This window comes from Heptranchias perlo, chromosome 7, assembly GCF_035084215.1.
Source record: "Heptranchias perlo isolate sHepPer1 chromosome 7, sHepPer1.hap1, whole genome shotgun sequence".
NCBI lineage: Eukaryota > Metazoa > Chordata > Chondrichthyes > Hexanchiformes > Hexanchidae > Heptranchias > Heptranchias perlo.
In genome coordinates this window covers 74184238-74199750 of record NC_090331.1, presented here as the reverse complement: position 1 = coordinate 74199750, position 15513 = coordinate 74184238, and the positions used below count along the sequence as shown (strand labels likewise).

Genomic DNA, 15513 nt, shown 5'->3' with positions numbered 1-15513 from the left:
GTCAGATGCCTGCGGGACTCCACTAGTCACATCCTGCCAATGTGAGTACCTACTCATTATCCCTACTCTTTGTCGCCTTTCGTTCAGCCAACTTCCTAACCAAGTCCATACTTTTCCCTCGATTCCATGGGCTTCTGTCTTAGCTAACAGTCTCTTATGTGGGACTTTATCAAATGCCTTCTGGAAGTCCATATAAATAACATCCATTGACATTCCCCTGTCCACTACTTTAGTCACCTCTTCAAAAAATTCAATCAGGTTTGTCAGGCACGACCTACCTTTCACAAATCCATGCTGGCTCTCTCTTTAACTGAAAATTCTCGAGGTGTTAAGTCACCCTATCCTTAATTATAGACTCCAGCATTTTCCCCACAACAGATGTTAGGCTAACTGGTCTATAATTCCCCGGTTTCCCTCTCTCTCCTTTCTTAAAAATCGGAGTGACATGTGCAATTTTCCAATCTAGAGGGACAGTTCCTGAATCTAGAGAACTTTGAAAGATTATAGTTAGGGCATCTGCAATGTGCTCACCTACCTCCTTTAAAACCCTGGGATGGAAACCATCTGGCCCTGGGGATTTGTCACTCTTTAGTGCTATTATTTTCTTTAATAAACTCTAATAAATTAGTCAAACACGATTTCCCTTTCATAAAGCCATGTTGACTCTGCCCGATTGCATTGAGATTTTCTAAGTGCCCTGCAAAAAGCTTCTTAATAATAGATTCTAGCATTTTCCCTATGACAGATGTTAAGTTAACTGGCCTGTAGTTTCCTGCTTTCTGTCTCCCTCCTTTCTTGAATAGAGGAGTTACATTCACTATTTTCCAATCTGATGGGACCCCTCCAGAATCTAGGGAATTTTGGAAAATTAATATTAATGCATCTACTATCCCTGCAGCCACTTCTTTTAAGACCCTAGGACGAAGTCCATCAGGATCTGGGAACTTGTCAGCTTTACGTTCTAATAATTTTTGTAAATGACAAGCAATCAATACAATCTGATGGACTTCTGACTGTACCCTCTTGAGAACTCTAACTTTTGGGTGGGAGCGTGCCCTACCTTTATACTATTCGGCTGCGTTCTGTATGTAAACACTGGTGGACTTATCTCATGGTCGTGAACCATCCCACTTTGCTGGCTTTGAGAAACCACCAAGAATTGTTTAATGTCTTAGTGTTTGTGTAGCTTTTCCCTGTTATCAGGTCTTAGTATGTTTTTACTAGGTTAGGACAATCTGTCTCTTGAATCTTACTGTTTTTCACTATTCTAATGCCTCAGCACTCTTTCAATGACCTCTTAGGTTTCTATAAGTTATTTTCCTCACAGAGATGCAGACCTTTGCCCTCCTATTTTCTTTGCTTGTTTTAAACCATATTCTTACAACTCCTCTCCCTCATACCATCATTTCTGGATACCCCAAGGATGTATCCTTAGCCACTTTTTCCTCATCTACATGTTACCCCTTAATAATATCATGGTGTCAGCTTTCACATGTACATTGATACCCAGTTCTATCTCTCTATCATTCTCTAGATCCCTTTGCTGCCTTGGTGCTGTCAGACTGTCTGTCCAACATCATGTCTAGGATAAATTACAACATGTAGGAAAAGTTCATTTACAAATTGTATCTATAGAGCGAGTTACTTCTGTTGAAGTTGCAATTGTAATATCCATTAGGAGATCACAGTTCTTATTTTGGCACTGCAACACAGATGAGAATTATGTATTAACCCTTAGTTCCCATTAGAAATGTTAAGTACACAACTGACTTTATGGGCTCAATTTTCAAAGTAAAAAACGGGTGGGTTAGGGGGTGGGGGGGGCATTGAAAATTGCCCTATTTCAGACCTGCCTCCAACATGCCCATTTCCGGTTTTCACCGGGGCGGGACGAGGGGCGGGCCTTAAAACTTTTTCAAGGAGGCACCAGGCCGCCATTTTTCTCCAATTCCCGATTTCAACCCCGGGGGGCTGGGATTTCCGGGCCTTCTGTTTTACATCTCGTGAAAGGAGGCGAGAAGACCCAAGACTAACAGGTTGGTGCCTAGAAAGGCACACCTTGTGGGCCTGAAGGAGTAGGAGTGCTTCCCCCAGGCCCAACAAGCCTGCCTGCACTGACCCCCCCCACCCCCCCAAAACTGACCCCCGATCCTGTGCCTGCCCACCCATGCATCCCCCCACCCCCTCCCCATTCATACAAACAAAGACTTACCTGAAGGCATCCTCTCCCTGGCTGGTCTCCTGTCCGACTGAGACCAGCCTGTCAATCAGCTGGTCGGTCAGACAGGAAACCGACAAAAAAAAAAGACATCAAAATCGTAAGAACATCCGGGAAACTTATACTAATGGGTTTCCCAACCTCAATTTGACCCCCCCTACCCACTTCCCAGCTCCATTTTAAAATTGAACCCTATATTCCTGGAATATTTATCTACATCTATGACATACTACATCATTACAACTGCTTGATAATACTGTTCTCAATATGATGTACCAATAATTTGTAGAATGCTGAGTGTATTCAGAATTACTTCACAGTAGATTGTTAAAATTATTTGTTTGGAAAGGGGACGGAGACTATTGCGTCCTCATCACTTCTGAGCACATGACTTTCTTGAAATACAAGGTTCATTTTCTATTCAGAATTTGAAAAGATCATAGTTCTCTTTGCCTAATGATTTTAATTGTGTATCTCTTTCAGTCTGCAGGCGAGCCAATGAAATGATTTAGGATTTATAGAGACTCTCAAAGGGGCCCATCATACTGGGAGTTTGTTGCCAGAATTCTGTTCTGGCCACTGACAGGTTTTACCCACTGTGTTATTGATCATGTTCATGTTGCCACAGGTGGTATGTGCAATTACCCACACCACAGGCTCATCAGTACCATGATCAAGACGGCTCCTATTTACCACCCCCTCCGCCACCACCCCCTCCACCATTTGTCTCAGTTGAAGAGGAAGATGTTGGGATGATGGATGAAAATGGGATCTTGCCTTCTCGTCTGCACCCACGGGTCACTGAGAAGATTCGAGAACTGGTTGCTCAGGGAATTGACCAGGTCTACATGGTCCGGAAGCAGCTAAGGTATAGCTTTGTTTTCCAGTACTTCAGGACAATGAGAAAGCTCAGACAGACATAGAAAATGTACTTAAAGAACAATGCAATAGTGCAAAGTTGTATGTCACTACTGTGTGTAAAGAATCCCACATTAATAATTCCACTGGTGTGTACAGGATGCTTGTATTATAAAATAACAGTATTATAACGTGACAGTTGGTTACTTCTGCAGCTTATTTTCTGTAGTCACAATATAAAAGACTGCTGGACTGGTTTCTAAAGGTGAAAGGTAAAAGAATATTAAGTGTCAAAAGCAAAATACTGCAGATGCTGGAAATCTGAAATAAAAACAGAAAATGCTGGAAATACTCAGGAAGTCAGGCAGCATCTGTGGAGAAGGAAACAATGTTAACGTTTCAGGTCAGTGACCTTTCATCAGACGAAAAGTCATCGACCTGAAACATTGGGCTCCATTTTAGCACCCGTTATCGGGTGTGTTCCTGGCGGGGGGGCTCCGAAAATCGTGGAATCCCGGAGCGGGTTGGGAGCCTGGCTCCAACCCGCCCACTTCCGGGTTCCCCACAGACGCGCCGACGTGGGCGCGCAGCCCCTGCATGTGGGACTCCCGCAGGCAATTAAAGCTGGCGGGTGCCACTTAACAATATTTATCTAGCTATTTCAGGTCATTAACAGACCTGATTAAGGGAATATGTCAGGAGGGGTGGGATTTTAGAAACAACTGGGACTGTTTCCCATACTGGGAGAAACACTCCCAGTTGAAATGGACGTGTTGCGGCTATCAGCCTGTGGCAGCTGCAAAGGTCTATTTGACAGGTGGGGTGGGGGAGACCCTCACTCATTGCAGGAGGCCACTCTGTCACTTGGGACAAAGTTTGGCCTCCACCACCCTCCTCCTGACAATCAAATTCACCAACTTGCACACTTACCCCGGTGTCCAGAGATATGTACCTACCTTGCGGACCCCCTCAGATGTACATCTTCCAGATGGGGGCCGCCGTAGCTGCAGTCATGACCTCCTCGGAGGGCGAACAGCATCACCAGCCTCACCGGCCAAGCCGTCCACCTCTGACACGTGGAGCTCCACAACACAGTGCTGTGACACATCCACCTGCACGGCAGGAGGGAGGGCAACTGCAGAGAGAGATGCGTCGCAGGGGGCACTACCCTCGCCACAGGGTCCACAGACCGAGGCTCAGCTTCCTGGACCTCTCTGAGCAGCAGTGCACACGGAGGCTCAGAGTCACTCGACATGTAGTCGTGCACATCTGCAGCCTCCTTCATGCTGAGCTGCTCCCGGCTGGCCCGAGCACCATCTTCTTACCTGTCGCTGTCAAAGTCACCACTGCCCTCAACAACTTCTCCTCCGCATCCTTCCATGGTGCCACCGGGGACATCGCCGACGTCTCTCAGTCGTCTGCACAAAAAAGCCCTGCAAATACACCTACACCCACTTTGCATTAACACAATGGGTGGCATCAGGTATGGGTCTTCATTGTGATCCTCAGGAAAGGGCATTATTGCACAAACCAGACAACATTCGCAAAGACATGGCAGTAGTGGTGCCAATATAATATGTGATGAGAGTTGGTCAGAAATCAATATAAGTAAAAACCATGACAAACCCTCAAACACCCTTGTGCATCCCGTTCATGCTCACAACACGTTTGCCTTACGCTTCCTACTGCACATGTGTGATGCATGCCTTGTGGCTGCAGCACAGGTAGTGGCAGGTTGAGTGCGGCTGACCGTGAAAGAGATGCATGAGAGGGTGAGTATGAGATAGAGCCATGAGATTGTATGAGGATTGGGTTGAGTGGTAGTGGCGGGATGAGTGCTGGCGAGATGAGTAAGTGCAGGTAAGATGAGGATGAGGTTTGAGTGGGTATGAGGGGTGATGTGACAGAGTAGTGTTGGCAGTGCAAGGAGATGTGGGGTGGGGGTGGTGATGTGGCAGACGGAGTGTAGGGGAATGAGTAAGTGTACTCACTTTGGCTGACCTACTTAGGTCATTGAAGCGCCTCCTGCACTGTATGCAGGTGGGCGATATGTTGGTGGTGCAGGTGACCTCCTCTGCCACCTCGAGTCAGGCCTTCCTGGTGGCAGAGGCAGGCCGCTTCCTCCCACCCGCCGGGGGGAAAATCTCTGTCCTCCCCCTCCTCCTCACCCCATCTAATGATACCTGGAGTGAGGCATCATTAAACTGGGAGCAGCCTTCCCCCTGGGCTGCTCCATGCTGTATTTTTTCCTATTTCTTGCAGCATCAGTCAGTGGAGGACTGCCCCTTTAAATAGAGCTCCTCCAGCTGACAGACCTTACTGCGCATGCGCAGTCCACCCGACACGCAGCTCAGCAGTGGGGAACCCGGAAGACCAGGTAAGTGGATCCAATTAGGCTGCGATCGCGCGCGGGGCAGACTGATTTCACCGGGCGCGTTACCCACGCGCCCATTAGCCCCCCCGCCGTGAACCCGCAGCCCTGGCAATATCGAGCCCATTAACTCTGTTTCTTTCTCCACTGATGCTGCCTGACTTGCTGAGTATTTCCAGCATTTTCTGAGAATGTTAAGGGTGTTGTGAATTGTCATTTTTAACTCTGTTGGCTTTCTTTAATGTTCTTTTTTAATTTTACCTTCAGTGGATGTCCAACTTTCCTTTAAGATGTCTATATAGGAATTGAATTGATATTGTATCTTGCGTCTTGCCAGCAGGATTTACTTTTAAAAGTCAAATGCAGAGATTTGCGAGATCCTTTTGCTTCGTTCTATTTTTTCTGAATGTATTTTTCCATTTAAATAATGAGTGCTGGGGACATCACTGGGGAAACTGGTTGGAAGAAAATAATGAGCCCGACAGTGTGATGAATGTGGATTAAAAGAGAATAATTGAAATAACACACTTAGAAAAAAATCAGAGTTAACGATTGTTAGCTACCCTGAAATTAACTCTCTTCCCTCACAGCCAGCCATTTGTCATCCACCAACTGTAAATAGATCAGAATGGGGAGAATTCAGAAACATGCAAGCAGATCCAAATCCAACCCATTTTGTTAGTCATTCCCACTTGAAATTATAATTCACTAATTTCTGGCCGGCTGTAAGCAGCCTTTTGAACCTTAGCTTTGTGTTCTATTTGGTCAGGGCTACGTCAATCGGGTCAGGCTGGGCTGAGAGTTTTGCTATGGGTCTGGTTGAGTTTCTCTTTATCACCACGTGTGATATTGGGCTGTGTCAGGATTTTTCATTATCGGATGTTGGGTGGGCAGAGCTACGTCCTATTGGGTTGTGATATGCTGGGCTGAAATTGGTATCTGTTTTTCTTTGTGCAGAAAGTTTGTGGAACGGGAATTATTTAAACCTGATGATGTTCCTGAGAGACACAATCTCTCCTTCTTCCCAACTGTCAATGACATCAAAAACCACATCCACGAAGCACAGTTAGCACTACAGAGAGGCGAGCTGGAGTACACACCTGGATCAATGACTGCTGCAGTAAGATATATGTTTGTTACGGTGTGCAAGTAACTCATTGAGCTGAAGAATAGTGGTACTCGAGAATGGAATATTCTTCCTGATTTGAGGTGGGGTGATCTTCTCCCATCACTCCCCACTCTACTATCTCAGATCCTCAGTCTGTGACAGGCCTTCAGTTCCATTCACTTGTCATGGGCAGCAGACCTGTTCTTTTGTCTCTTGCACCAGAAAAAGTTCTGTCAATGGTCATAGTGGGTTTTTTTGCTAGTTAATAGTTTTGTTTTCTCATTCATTTCTTTGAGGTATAGAGCAAAAGTTTTTGTTTAGTTCTTACATTTTATTTTCTAGTTTGGGCTTAAAAAAAATGATTTTTTGAATGATGCCATCTTAGATCATGGTCCATCCAAGTCCTCCTGAATCAATCTGACCCTGAACAACCCCAGTGTTTGGCTTCAAAATTTGCACTAATTGCTCGGGTGCTTCCCAGTTACAGAAACCCACAATATTTGCCTTTCATCATTGCATGACTTTTCCAAATGTGAATCCTCACACTCCAAATGATAAGCATAATTGTTAAAAGGGAATGCTGGCCTCTAGAGTGAGGCTAGATTCTTTTTGGCACAGACCTCAAGTTCCAGCTCAGTAAGGTACTTCTGTACTGCCAGGCAAGACAGAAAATCAGATATAAGTAGAAAACATTTTCAGGGTCTGGGCCCCACACAGATTCACCCAGCGCTGGTTGACATGACAGTAATTGAGTGACCAGCGCTTCTCAGTTCCTGACCAGTAACCAGTTTGTCTCAGTCCCTAAAACAATATTAATTCACGTTGCATTGTGTCATGCTACAGTTAGAAGTGACTGAGACCATGGCACTGACCTGCAAACAGTATTCGTCCAAAAACACAGGAGTAGGCAGCGCCCAGTGTAGTAGTAACCTATGCAGACTAGGAGGTCCGGTTTGATTTCCCATCTGTACACCATTAGCTGAACTCAGATGGGGCAAAAGTGGAGGGGCGACAATTGATGTCATTGTGCATGAGATGAGGAGGGTAAGAATAAGTCAAGAGTTCCTGCTCCTGACTGCTGTCTAGTAATCCGTGCTGGGAAGTGTACGTGAACATTGGGTGAGAACATGATCAGCTGTGTTGCTCTGCAAATAGCCGCTGTGACATATTATCATGGTTCACACATGAAGATTGCCCATTTGGACAACATACTGCAGGGCTTGTGACCGCCATTGAAACGTATCCCAGCAAGGAATTTAGTGCTTTTGGAAGAGAGGAGAAAAGGGAGAAATTTAAGGGAAAAAAAAGAGTGCCTGAGGAATGCACTTATTAAAGAAACTCATTAAAGATACTTTTAGCTTGATGTCCTCAACCATCAAGGCTTTATTTCTGCATATGGTCACCATTGGCAAACTGCATATCTGTTTCATAAAATCTTTGCCAATACAAGTAGTAGGCAGCATCAGCCAATGAAAGTCACTTAGGGCAGATGCCTTTTTTTTCCCCCAAGAAGTAAGATGGCCTTCTCTTCTGTTATAGGGAAGAGGCAGAGGCGTAGGATAAGGAAATGGAGAGAAATTGCCATTTCAGTAAGATCCTCAGGTCTCGATGTGAGGCTTCATATGGACTGCTAACTCGATATATACATTTTGATGAGCAGAGCAAAAGGGTTACAGCTAGGGCTTCAGCCTGTAACACGGATGAGCAAGGTTTCCATATTGGACCTAGTGGATATTTCTACCAAAACTTTGCCCATCCCCATGTGGGATGCAACAAAGATAATCTAGGAGAACATGATTCAGGTAATGGCTATGGCATCCCATCTAGACATACCTTGTCCCCCCGATTTTCAAAAATGTCCTGTTACACTTGGTAGGCGGTCAAACTTGATAGTTACCTACAAGGTACAACAACAGCTTGCATTTATATAGCACCTTTAATGCTTCACAGGAGCATTATCAGATAAAATTTAACACAGAGCCATATAGAGATATTAGGTCTGGTGACCAAAAGCTTGGTCAAAGAGGTAGGTTTTAAGGAGTGACTTAAAGATAGAGAGGCGAAGAGGTTTAGGGAGAGAATTCCAGAGCTTATGGCCTAGGCAGCTGACTGCATGGCCGCCAATGATGGAGTGAAGAAAATTGGTGATGCGCAAGAGGCCAGAATTGGAGGAGCACAGAGATCTCGGAGGGTTTTACAGCTGGTGGAGGTTACAGAGACAGGGAGGGTCGAGGCCATGGAGGGATTCGAACATAAGGAAGACAATTTTAAAATCGAGGTGTTGCCAGACCAGGAGCCAATGTGGGTCAGCGAGCACAGGGGTGATGGATGAGCAGGACTTGGTGCAATTTAGGATGCTGGCAGCAGAGTTTTGGATGAGCTCAAGTTACGGAGATGGTACGTGGAAGACCAGCTAGAAGAGCATTGGAGGTGCAGACAAAATACAGTAAGTTCCTAGCATTCCACTTATTTCAAAGAACTAGATACAGGCTAATCTTGATGATTTTGGCCAAGCAGCAAAGTTGCCATAGATGTCTTAGATATGAGCAGTAGTACTGCAGCCTGAGATAGCGTCCAATGTCACTTTGCATGGCTAACAATCTCCTATTTGCTGGCTGATTTCCAGAAATGGTTCCCTTTCTCAGACAAGAGCTTGCGAACATATGAGAATGACATGCAGAAAAAGACCAGCTGGTCCATTGAGTCTGACCCATAGTCATGTTGCAGTTGAGCATAGTGATTCTCAATGCTCCTCACTCACCAGCAGCCATGTAATCTCCTGGCATAGGCAAAAAACAGATTTTAAAACACCTAAGGCCAATTCAGGGAAACAAAAAATTCCAGGAAATTCTTCAATCCCTGAAGGTGATCAAAATGAGTTCCAGGAGACTACAGTGACCATGAGGCACAAAACCCAACGTCCCATCACAGAGTGGTTTGTGGATATGTTGATAAGCTTCCAAAAGCACCAGCAAAACCCACAAATAATCGCAGAAACGGTTCAAAGAGTAGCATCCCTTATTGAAAAATACATATTCTTTGTGAATATAGCATGTGATTTTAACTCTTTAACTGTAAAGTATCCACCAAGGTGTTGAATAGCTGTATGAGAGAAAACCAAGAGAATAAGTTAAATTGTGGTGTTCTCGGCTATCTCTGCCAATGCTACTTTTGAGGACGTGCATGAGCTTGGCATGACTTGATTCACTCTTTGACTTTGTGTGTGTGTTTTCCCTTCTTCTCGCCATGTTATTGTTTTCATGGCCACTAACTGGAATGATGCCTGATGTAATACTGTTGGATCATTGCTTGTATTTGGAAATTAGCAAAAATTTGATTGACAAAATACTAGATTTAGGAGAGTCTGGAAAATTCTTCCTGCTCATAGTTCATATTTGGTGTGGGTAATCATTGTTGGCAGTTTGTAAAACATTAATATTTGACAGTAAAAGATTAATGCTTGACAAAAAAAAATCATGAACTTTATAGCCATAAAAGGTGAATGTTTGTTTAGGCTATCTGATAGTGTCAGCTTGGCTTAGTTGGTAGCACTATCACCTCTGAACCAGAAGGTTGTGGCTTTTTGATAAAACATTAAACTGATGCCATGTCTGCCTTTCTGGTGGTTCAGATAGACTGTAAATATTCTGTGTCATTATTTGAAGAACAGGGAGTTATCTCTGTTCTAGTCAACATTCGTCCCTCAGAAATAGATTCATTGGTTGTTTACCTCATTGATGTTTGAGGGGTCTTGCCGCATATAAAATGGCTGCTGTGTTTGACTACGTAACTACATAATCACCCGAGTTCATTGTAACGTAATTGTAAATGTGAAGCCTTGAGACATTCCAAAGAGATATGTTAAGGCACTATATCAATACAAGCCTTTTTAGCACACTACATGTTCACAGTTTTAGACAAGCTGCCTAGTTGACTCATTATGCCATGAACAGCCACTTGCCCTTAGAGGGAAGGAGAAGATACAACCTGTGCTGTTTAGTGTATCTCCAGGTGGCCTGTGTGAGAGCAACGCTGGCTGTATCGTTGACTTCTGTGCTACCTCAAATCTATTTCTATTTAACCGATGAAGATGATTATCTTTCCAGCTGCAGTGGACGGCTTCCAATGGGAGTCTGCATACAGAGACAGTGACCGTCACACTTGCATCTGCGCATGGGGATGGTAAGTGTTAGTACAAATTTTAAATAGCATTATGGTCTCAAATCCATAACTATTGTGAAGCAAGAGTTGACTGTGCCAACTCTCTAGCCTTTGGTTAAGGTGTAAGAATATAGCAAGGATAGGAAAGAGGAATGACCATTGAGATCAACTAGCACTTTTTTTTAGTTTCTCCATTTAATAGGTTATTTTCTTTAACAGTCTTGACTCAGTGGTAGCACTCTCGCCTCTGAGTCAGAAGGTTGTGGGTTCAAGTCCCACTCTGAGGCTTGAGGGCATAATCTAGGCTGCCAATTCAATGCAGTAAAAAGGGAATGCTGCACTGTCGGATGTGCCATCTTTCAGATGAGATGTTAAACCGAGGCCCTGTTTGCCCTCTTGGGTGGATGTAAAAGATGCCATGGCACTATTCGAAGAAGAGCAGGGGAGGGTCTCCCCGATGTCCTCAACGATATTCCCTTAACCAACAGATTATCTGGTCATTATCTCATTGCAGTTTGTGGGACCTTGTTGTGCACAAATTGGCTGTCGCTTTTCCCACATTACAAGTGACTACACTTCAAAAGTACTTCATTGGCTGTAAAGCACTTTGGGACATCCTGAGGTCGGGAAAGATGCTTAGATAAATGCAAATTCTTTCTTTCATTGTTCACATTATCGCAGTGCTGTACATTCTCTAGCAGAGGATAGGCAGACAACGCACCTCTATGTGTGAAACTATTAAAGCTAACCATTAGGTGTGTGAGGAGACTATAGGTTGGCTTACCATGCAAGAGGAAACAAAGAATGGGGAATCCTAGCGAAGCCTGGAGTACCTCTTCCATTCTTATTCTTTCCTTCTATATAGGAAGTGATTGAATTATTCTGATGCCATCTTAAAAACATGAAGGAATTTCTGGTGCAATTAACTTGTGTATGCGTTTAATCATTTTTCTGTAAGAAGCCAATATTTCCTGTAGAAATGTAGGTAGCCCTAAACAGTATTCATATATTGTCTTCCCTCCCCAATACAAACAGAACTCATTCAGCTTCTGTAGAAATGTAGACATCCCTACATTATATTGTAGACAATATTTATATATTGTCTTTTTCCTCCACAAAGACAAAGGAACTTTTTTAAGAACATAGCTAACTGAAATCCTGCTTAAATTCACAATATTTTGTCTGGCAGAGACCATATGAAACAAATATGTAATAGACAAATATATAATATTTTTACTGTTGAAGGATTAATGAAACTCTGCTTCCGTCACATCTGCATCCAGAGTATTGCTAGAGTGGAACTTCATGATGTCATTTAAGAAAGTGTGCACAAAATGCATGCCCTCAGATTGCCTTTATTAAAACTGATTGGGAATTTTTCCCTGTAGTGTTACTGCAGAATGCTCACCTCCCAGTTCATTACATTTTAATTGTGAGTGCTGCCCGTCACCCAGGTCCCCGTAGCAACGTGCTGCATAACTTATATCAGCTCCAGAGCAGATTGTGTCTCAGTGTTCCTTGGGGATGATGAGAGGCAGTAGCTCTCGCGGCCTCTCACCATGTCTTTGGCGAGACTCCCTGTAGTGGTGGTTGCAATAAATATGAAGAAGTTTGTGGACTAGGTTGCCTTGATCTACTCTGCGACCTGGAGGATGTTTACATGGCAATGACCAGCCAGTTTGGAGAAAACTTGGAGGTTAAACAGTCACATTTAAAAATTTTAATTAGTAAGGATATTATGCATATTTCACATATGAGTGTTGTCAATTCGCAGAGAGTACCACAGCTGATTCAATCATCACAAAGGTGGAGTCAGCCCAGATGGCAGATACACTATCTCCAGAGGCAACTCGGCTTCCATCTTCACACTCCTCACTGCAACCAAAGCTTTTTGCACAATTACAGGTCAGATCAATGTGTTGTTCTACTAAAGGAAACCTAGATCTCCACTTTTCCTGAACGTGTTGATTTACGTTCTTCCAATAACTCTCCCTTCCCTCATTAGAAGTTCTGCCATTCAAATTTACTTTCAGAATTCATTATTAGTATCCTAATGCTTGAGTCCATCTGCTGCTGAAACCCACGTCCATGCTTTTGTTCCCTCCTGACTCAACTATTCCAATGCTCCGTAAACTTGAACTCATCCAGAACTCTGCCGTCCATATCTTAACTCACACCAAGTCCTGTTCACCCATCACACCTGTGCTTGCTGACCTACATTGGTTCCCGGTCCACCAACGCCTCAATTTTAATTTTCTCATCCTCGTGTTCAGTTCCCTCCATGGCATTGCCCCTCCCTATCTCTCTAACCTCCTACAACCCTTCGAGAACTCTGTGTTTCTTCAACTCAGGCCTCTTGTATATCCCCCACTTCTTTCGCTCCACCATTGGCGAGCATGCTTTCAGTCATCTCGGCCCTGAGCTCTGGAATTCCCTCTCCAAACCCCTTCACTGCTCCTCCTCTGAGATGCTATTTAAAACCTACCTTTTTTACCAAACATTTGGTTACCTGTCCTAATGTCTCCTTCTTTGGCTTGGTGTCAATTTTTGTCTGATTACGTTCCTGTGAGACGCTTTGGGATGTTTTACCACATTAAAGGCACTATATAAATGCAAGTTGGGGTGTGTGTGTGTGAGTGATTGTCAGTGTTCAAGAATGCTAGCGCTTATCTATTGACCAACCACTAAACAGTTGCATTGGAGATGCCCACATCTTTTAAAATGTCTGTAAGAACATAATACTGTGACTTTAATGTGTCAATTCTTTGTACACTTGTGTGTTAGACATCAGTACAGCTCCAATTCTTCCTCTTTCATTCAACCTCCACATGCAAATGAGTTGCCATCATCCAAGGAGGGAAAATCAACTGCGACACTGTTCCTTTTTCCCTCCCTTCCTCTCCAAGATTTTGACTCTTATAGATCCATAATTCCAGCAGCCGGCCGATATCCAAGTGGTCATTCTACCGAAACCATCGGCAGGTTATTGAACCATGGATTACATCACTGCGAAGCCCAATGCTGTTTTCAGCTGATGTCCACATGCACACTTTCCAGCAGGGGTAATTGAATAGCAATCAGGAATGGAAGTCTTGATTGATTTTTTTTTTCTCCCACTGTAACCAGAGGTGCTGAGACCAATTGTAGCACTCCAAATGCTGCCTGGAATTAGATCAACTAACTCAGCATAGAATGCAAATTGAACAGACCCCAAACAGTCAGAGGGAGATAGAAGAGCAAATATATAGGCAAATTTCAGAGAAGTGCAAAATAGTAGGGGATTTCAACTACCCTAATGTTAACTGGGACACAAACAGTGTGAAGGGTATAGAGGGAGCAAAGTTCTTAAATTGCATTCAGGAGAACTTTTTTATCCAGTATGTAGCAAGCCCAACAAGAGAGGGGGCAGTTCTGGATTTAGTTTTAGGAAATGAGGCTTGGCAGGTGTAAGGAGTATCAGCAGGGGAGCATTGTGGTGGTAGTGATCATAATTCAGTTAGTTTTAGAATAGTTATGGAAAAGGACAAAGATAGAATAGGAGTTAAAGTTCTCAATTGGGGAAAGGCCAATTTTACTAAGCTAAGTAGTGATTTAGCAAAAGTGGACTGGAAACAGCTACTTGAAGGTTAAATCAGTGTCAGCAGTGGGAGGGATTCAAGGGGTGCAGAGTAAACATGTTCCCACAAAGAAAAAGGGTGGGGCTGCCAAATCTGGAGCCCCCTGGATGTCAAGGAGCATACAGGATACGATAAGGCAGTAAAGGAAAGCTTATGTCAGACACCGAGAGCTCAATACTACAGAAAGCCGAGAGGAGTATAAAAGTGCAGGGGTGAAAGTAAAAAGGAAATTAGAAAAGCAAAGAGAAGGCATGAAAAAATACAGGCAAGTAAAATCAAGGAAAACCCAAAGATGTTTTATAAATACATAAAGAGCAAGAGGATAACTAAGGCAGAGACCAAAAAGGTAACCTATGTGTGGAGGTGGAAGATGTTGGTATGGTTCTTAATGAACACTTTGCGTCTGTCTTCACAAAAGAGAGAGACGATGCAGACGTTGTAGTTGAGGAGGAGTGTGAAATATTGGATGGGATAAACTTAGTGAGAGGAAGTATTAAGGGGATTAACATTTTTGAAAGTAGATAAATCACCAGGGCCGGATGAAATGTATCCCAGGCTGTTAAAAGAAGCAAGGGAGGAAATAGCGGAGGCTCTGACCATCATTTTCTAATTCTCACTGGATACAGGTGTGGTGCCGGATGATTGGAGGACTGCTAACATTGTACCATTTTTAAAAAGAGAGCGAGGGATAGACCGAGTAATTACAGGCCAGTCAGTCTAACCTCGGTGGTGGGCAAATTATTGGAATCAATTCTGAGGGACAGGATAAAGCGTCACTTAAAAAGGCACGGAGTAATCAAGGACAGTCAGCACGGATTTGTTAAGGGAAGGTCGTGTCTGACTAACTTGATTGAATTTTTTGAGGAGTTAACAAGGAGGGTGGATGAGGGTAGTGCATTTGATGTAGTCTACATGGATTTTAGCAAGGCTTTTGACAAGCTCATGGGATCCAAGGGAAAGTGGCAAGTTGGATCCAAAATTAGCTCAATGGCAGGAAGCAAAGGGTAATGGTGATTGGAAGGGTGTATCCAGTTGGGTCCGCAGGGCTCAGTACTAGGTCCCTTGCTTTTTGTGATGTATATTAATGATTTGGACTTAAATGTAGGAAGCATGATCAAGAAGTTTGCAGATGATACAAAAATTGGTCGTGTGGTTGATAGTGAGGAGGAAAGCTGTAGAC

At 43.8% G+C, this 15513-nt stretch overlaps 1 protein-coding gene across 8 annotated transcripts in view; it reads left to right on the top strand.

The window, feature by feature from the left end:
- The window catches only part of carf (calcium responsive transcription factor), a 68054-nt gene that overhangs the window by 41168 nt on the left and 11373 nt on the right, over positions 1 to 15513 (top strand). For all 8 annotated transcript variants that reach the window (XR_010963462.1, XM_067987915.1, XM_067987911.1 and 5 more), the window contains 4 exons: positions 2847 to 3086; positions 6405 to 6567; positions 10662 to 10737; positions 12491 to 12621. Coding sequence is in view for 7 of the 8 variants with exons in the window: in XM_067987915.1 (XP_067844016.1) it covers positions 2847 to 3086; positions 6405 to 6567; positions 10662 to 10737; positions 12491 to 12621 (610 nt within the window). In the remaining variant the exon portion in view is untranslated. The remainder of the gene's footprint in view (positions 1 to 2846; positions 3087 to 6404; positions 6568 to 10661; positions 10738 to 12490; positions 12622 to 15513) is intronic.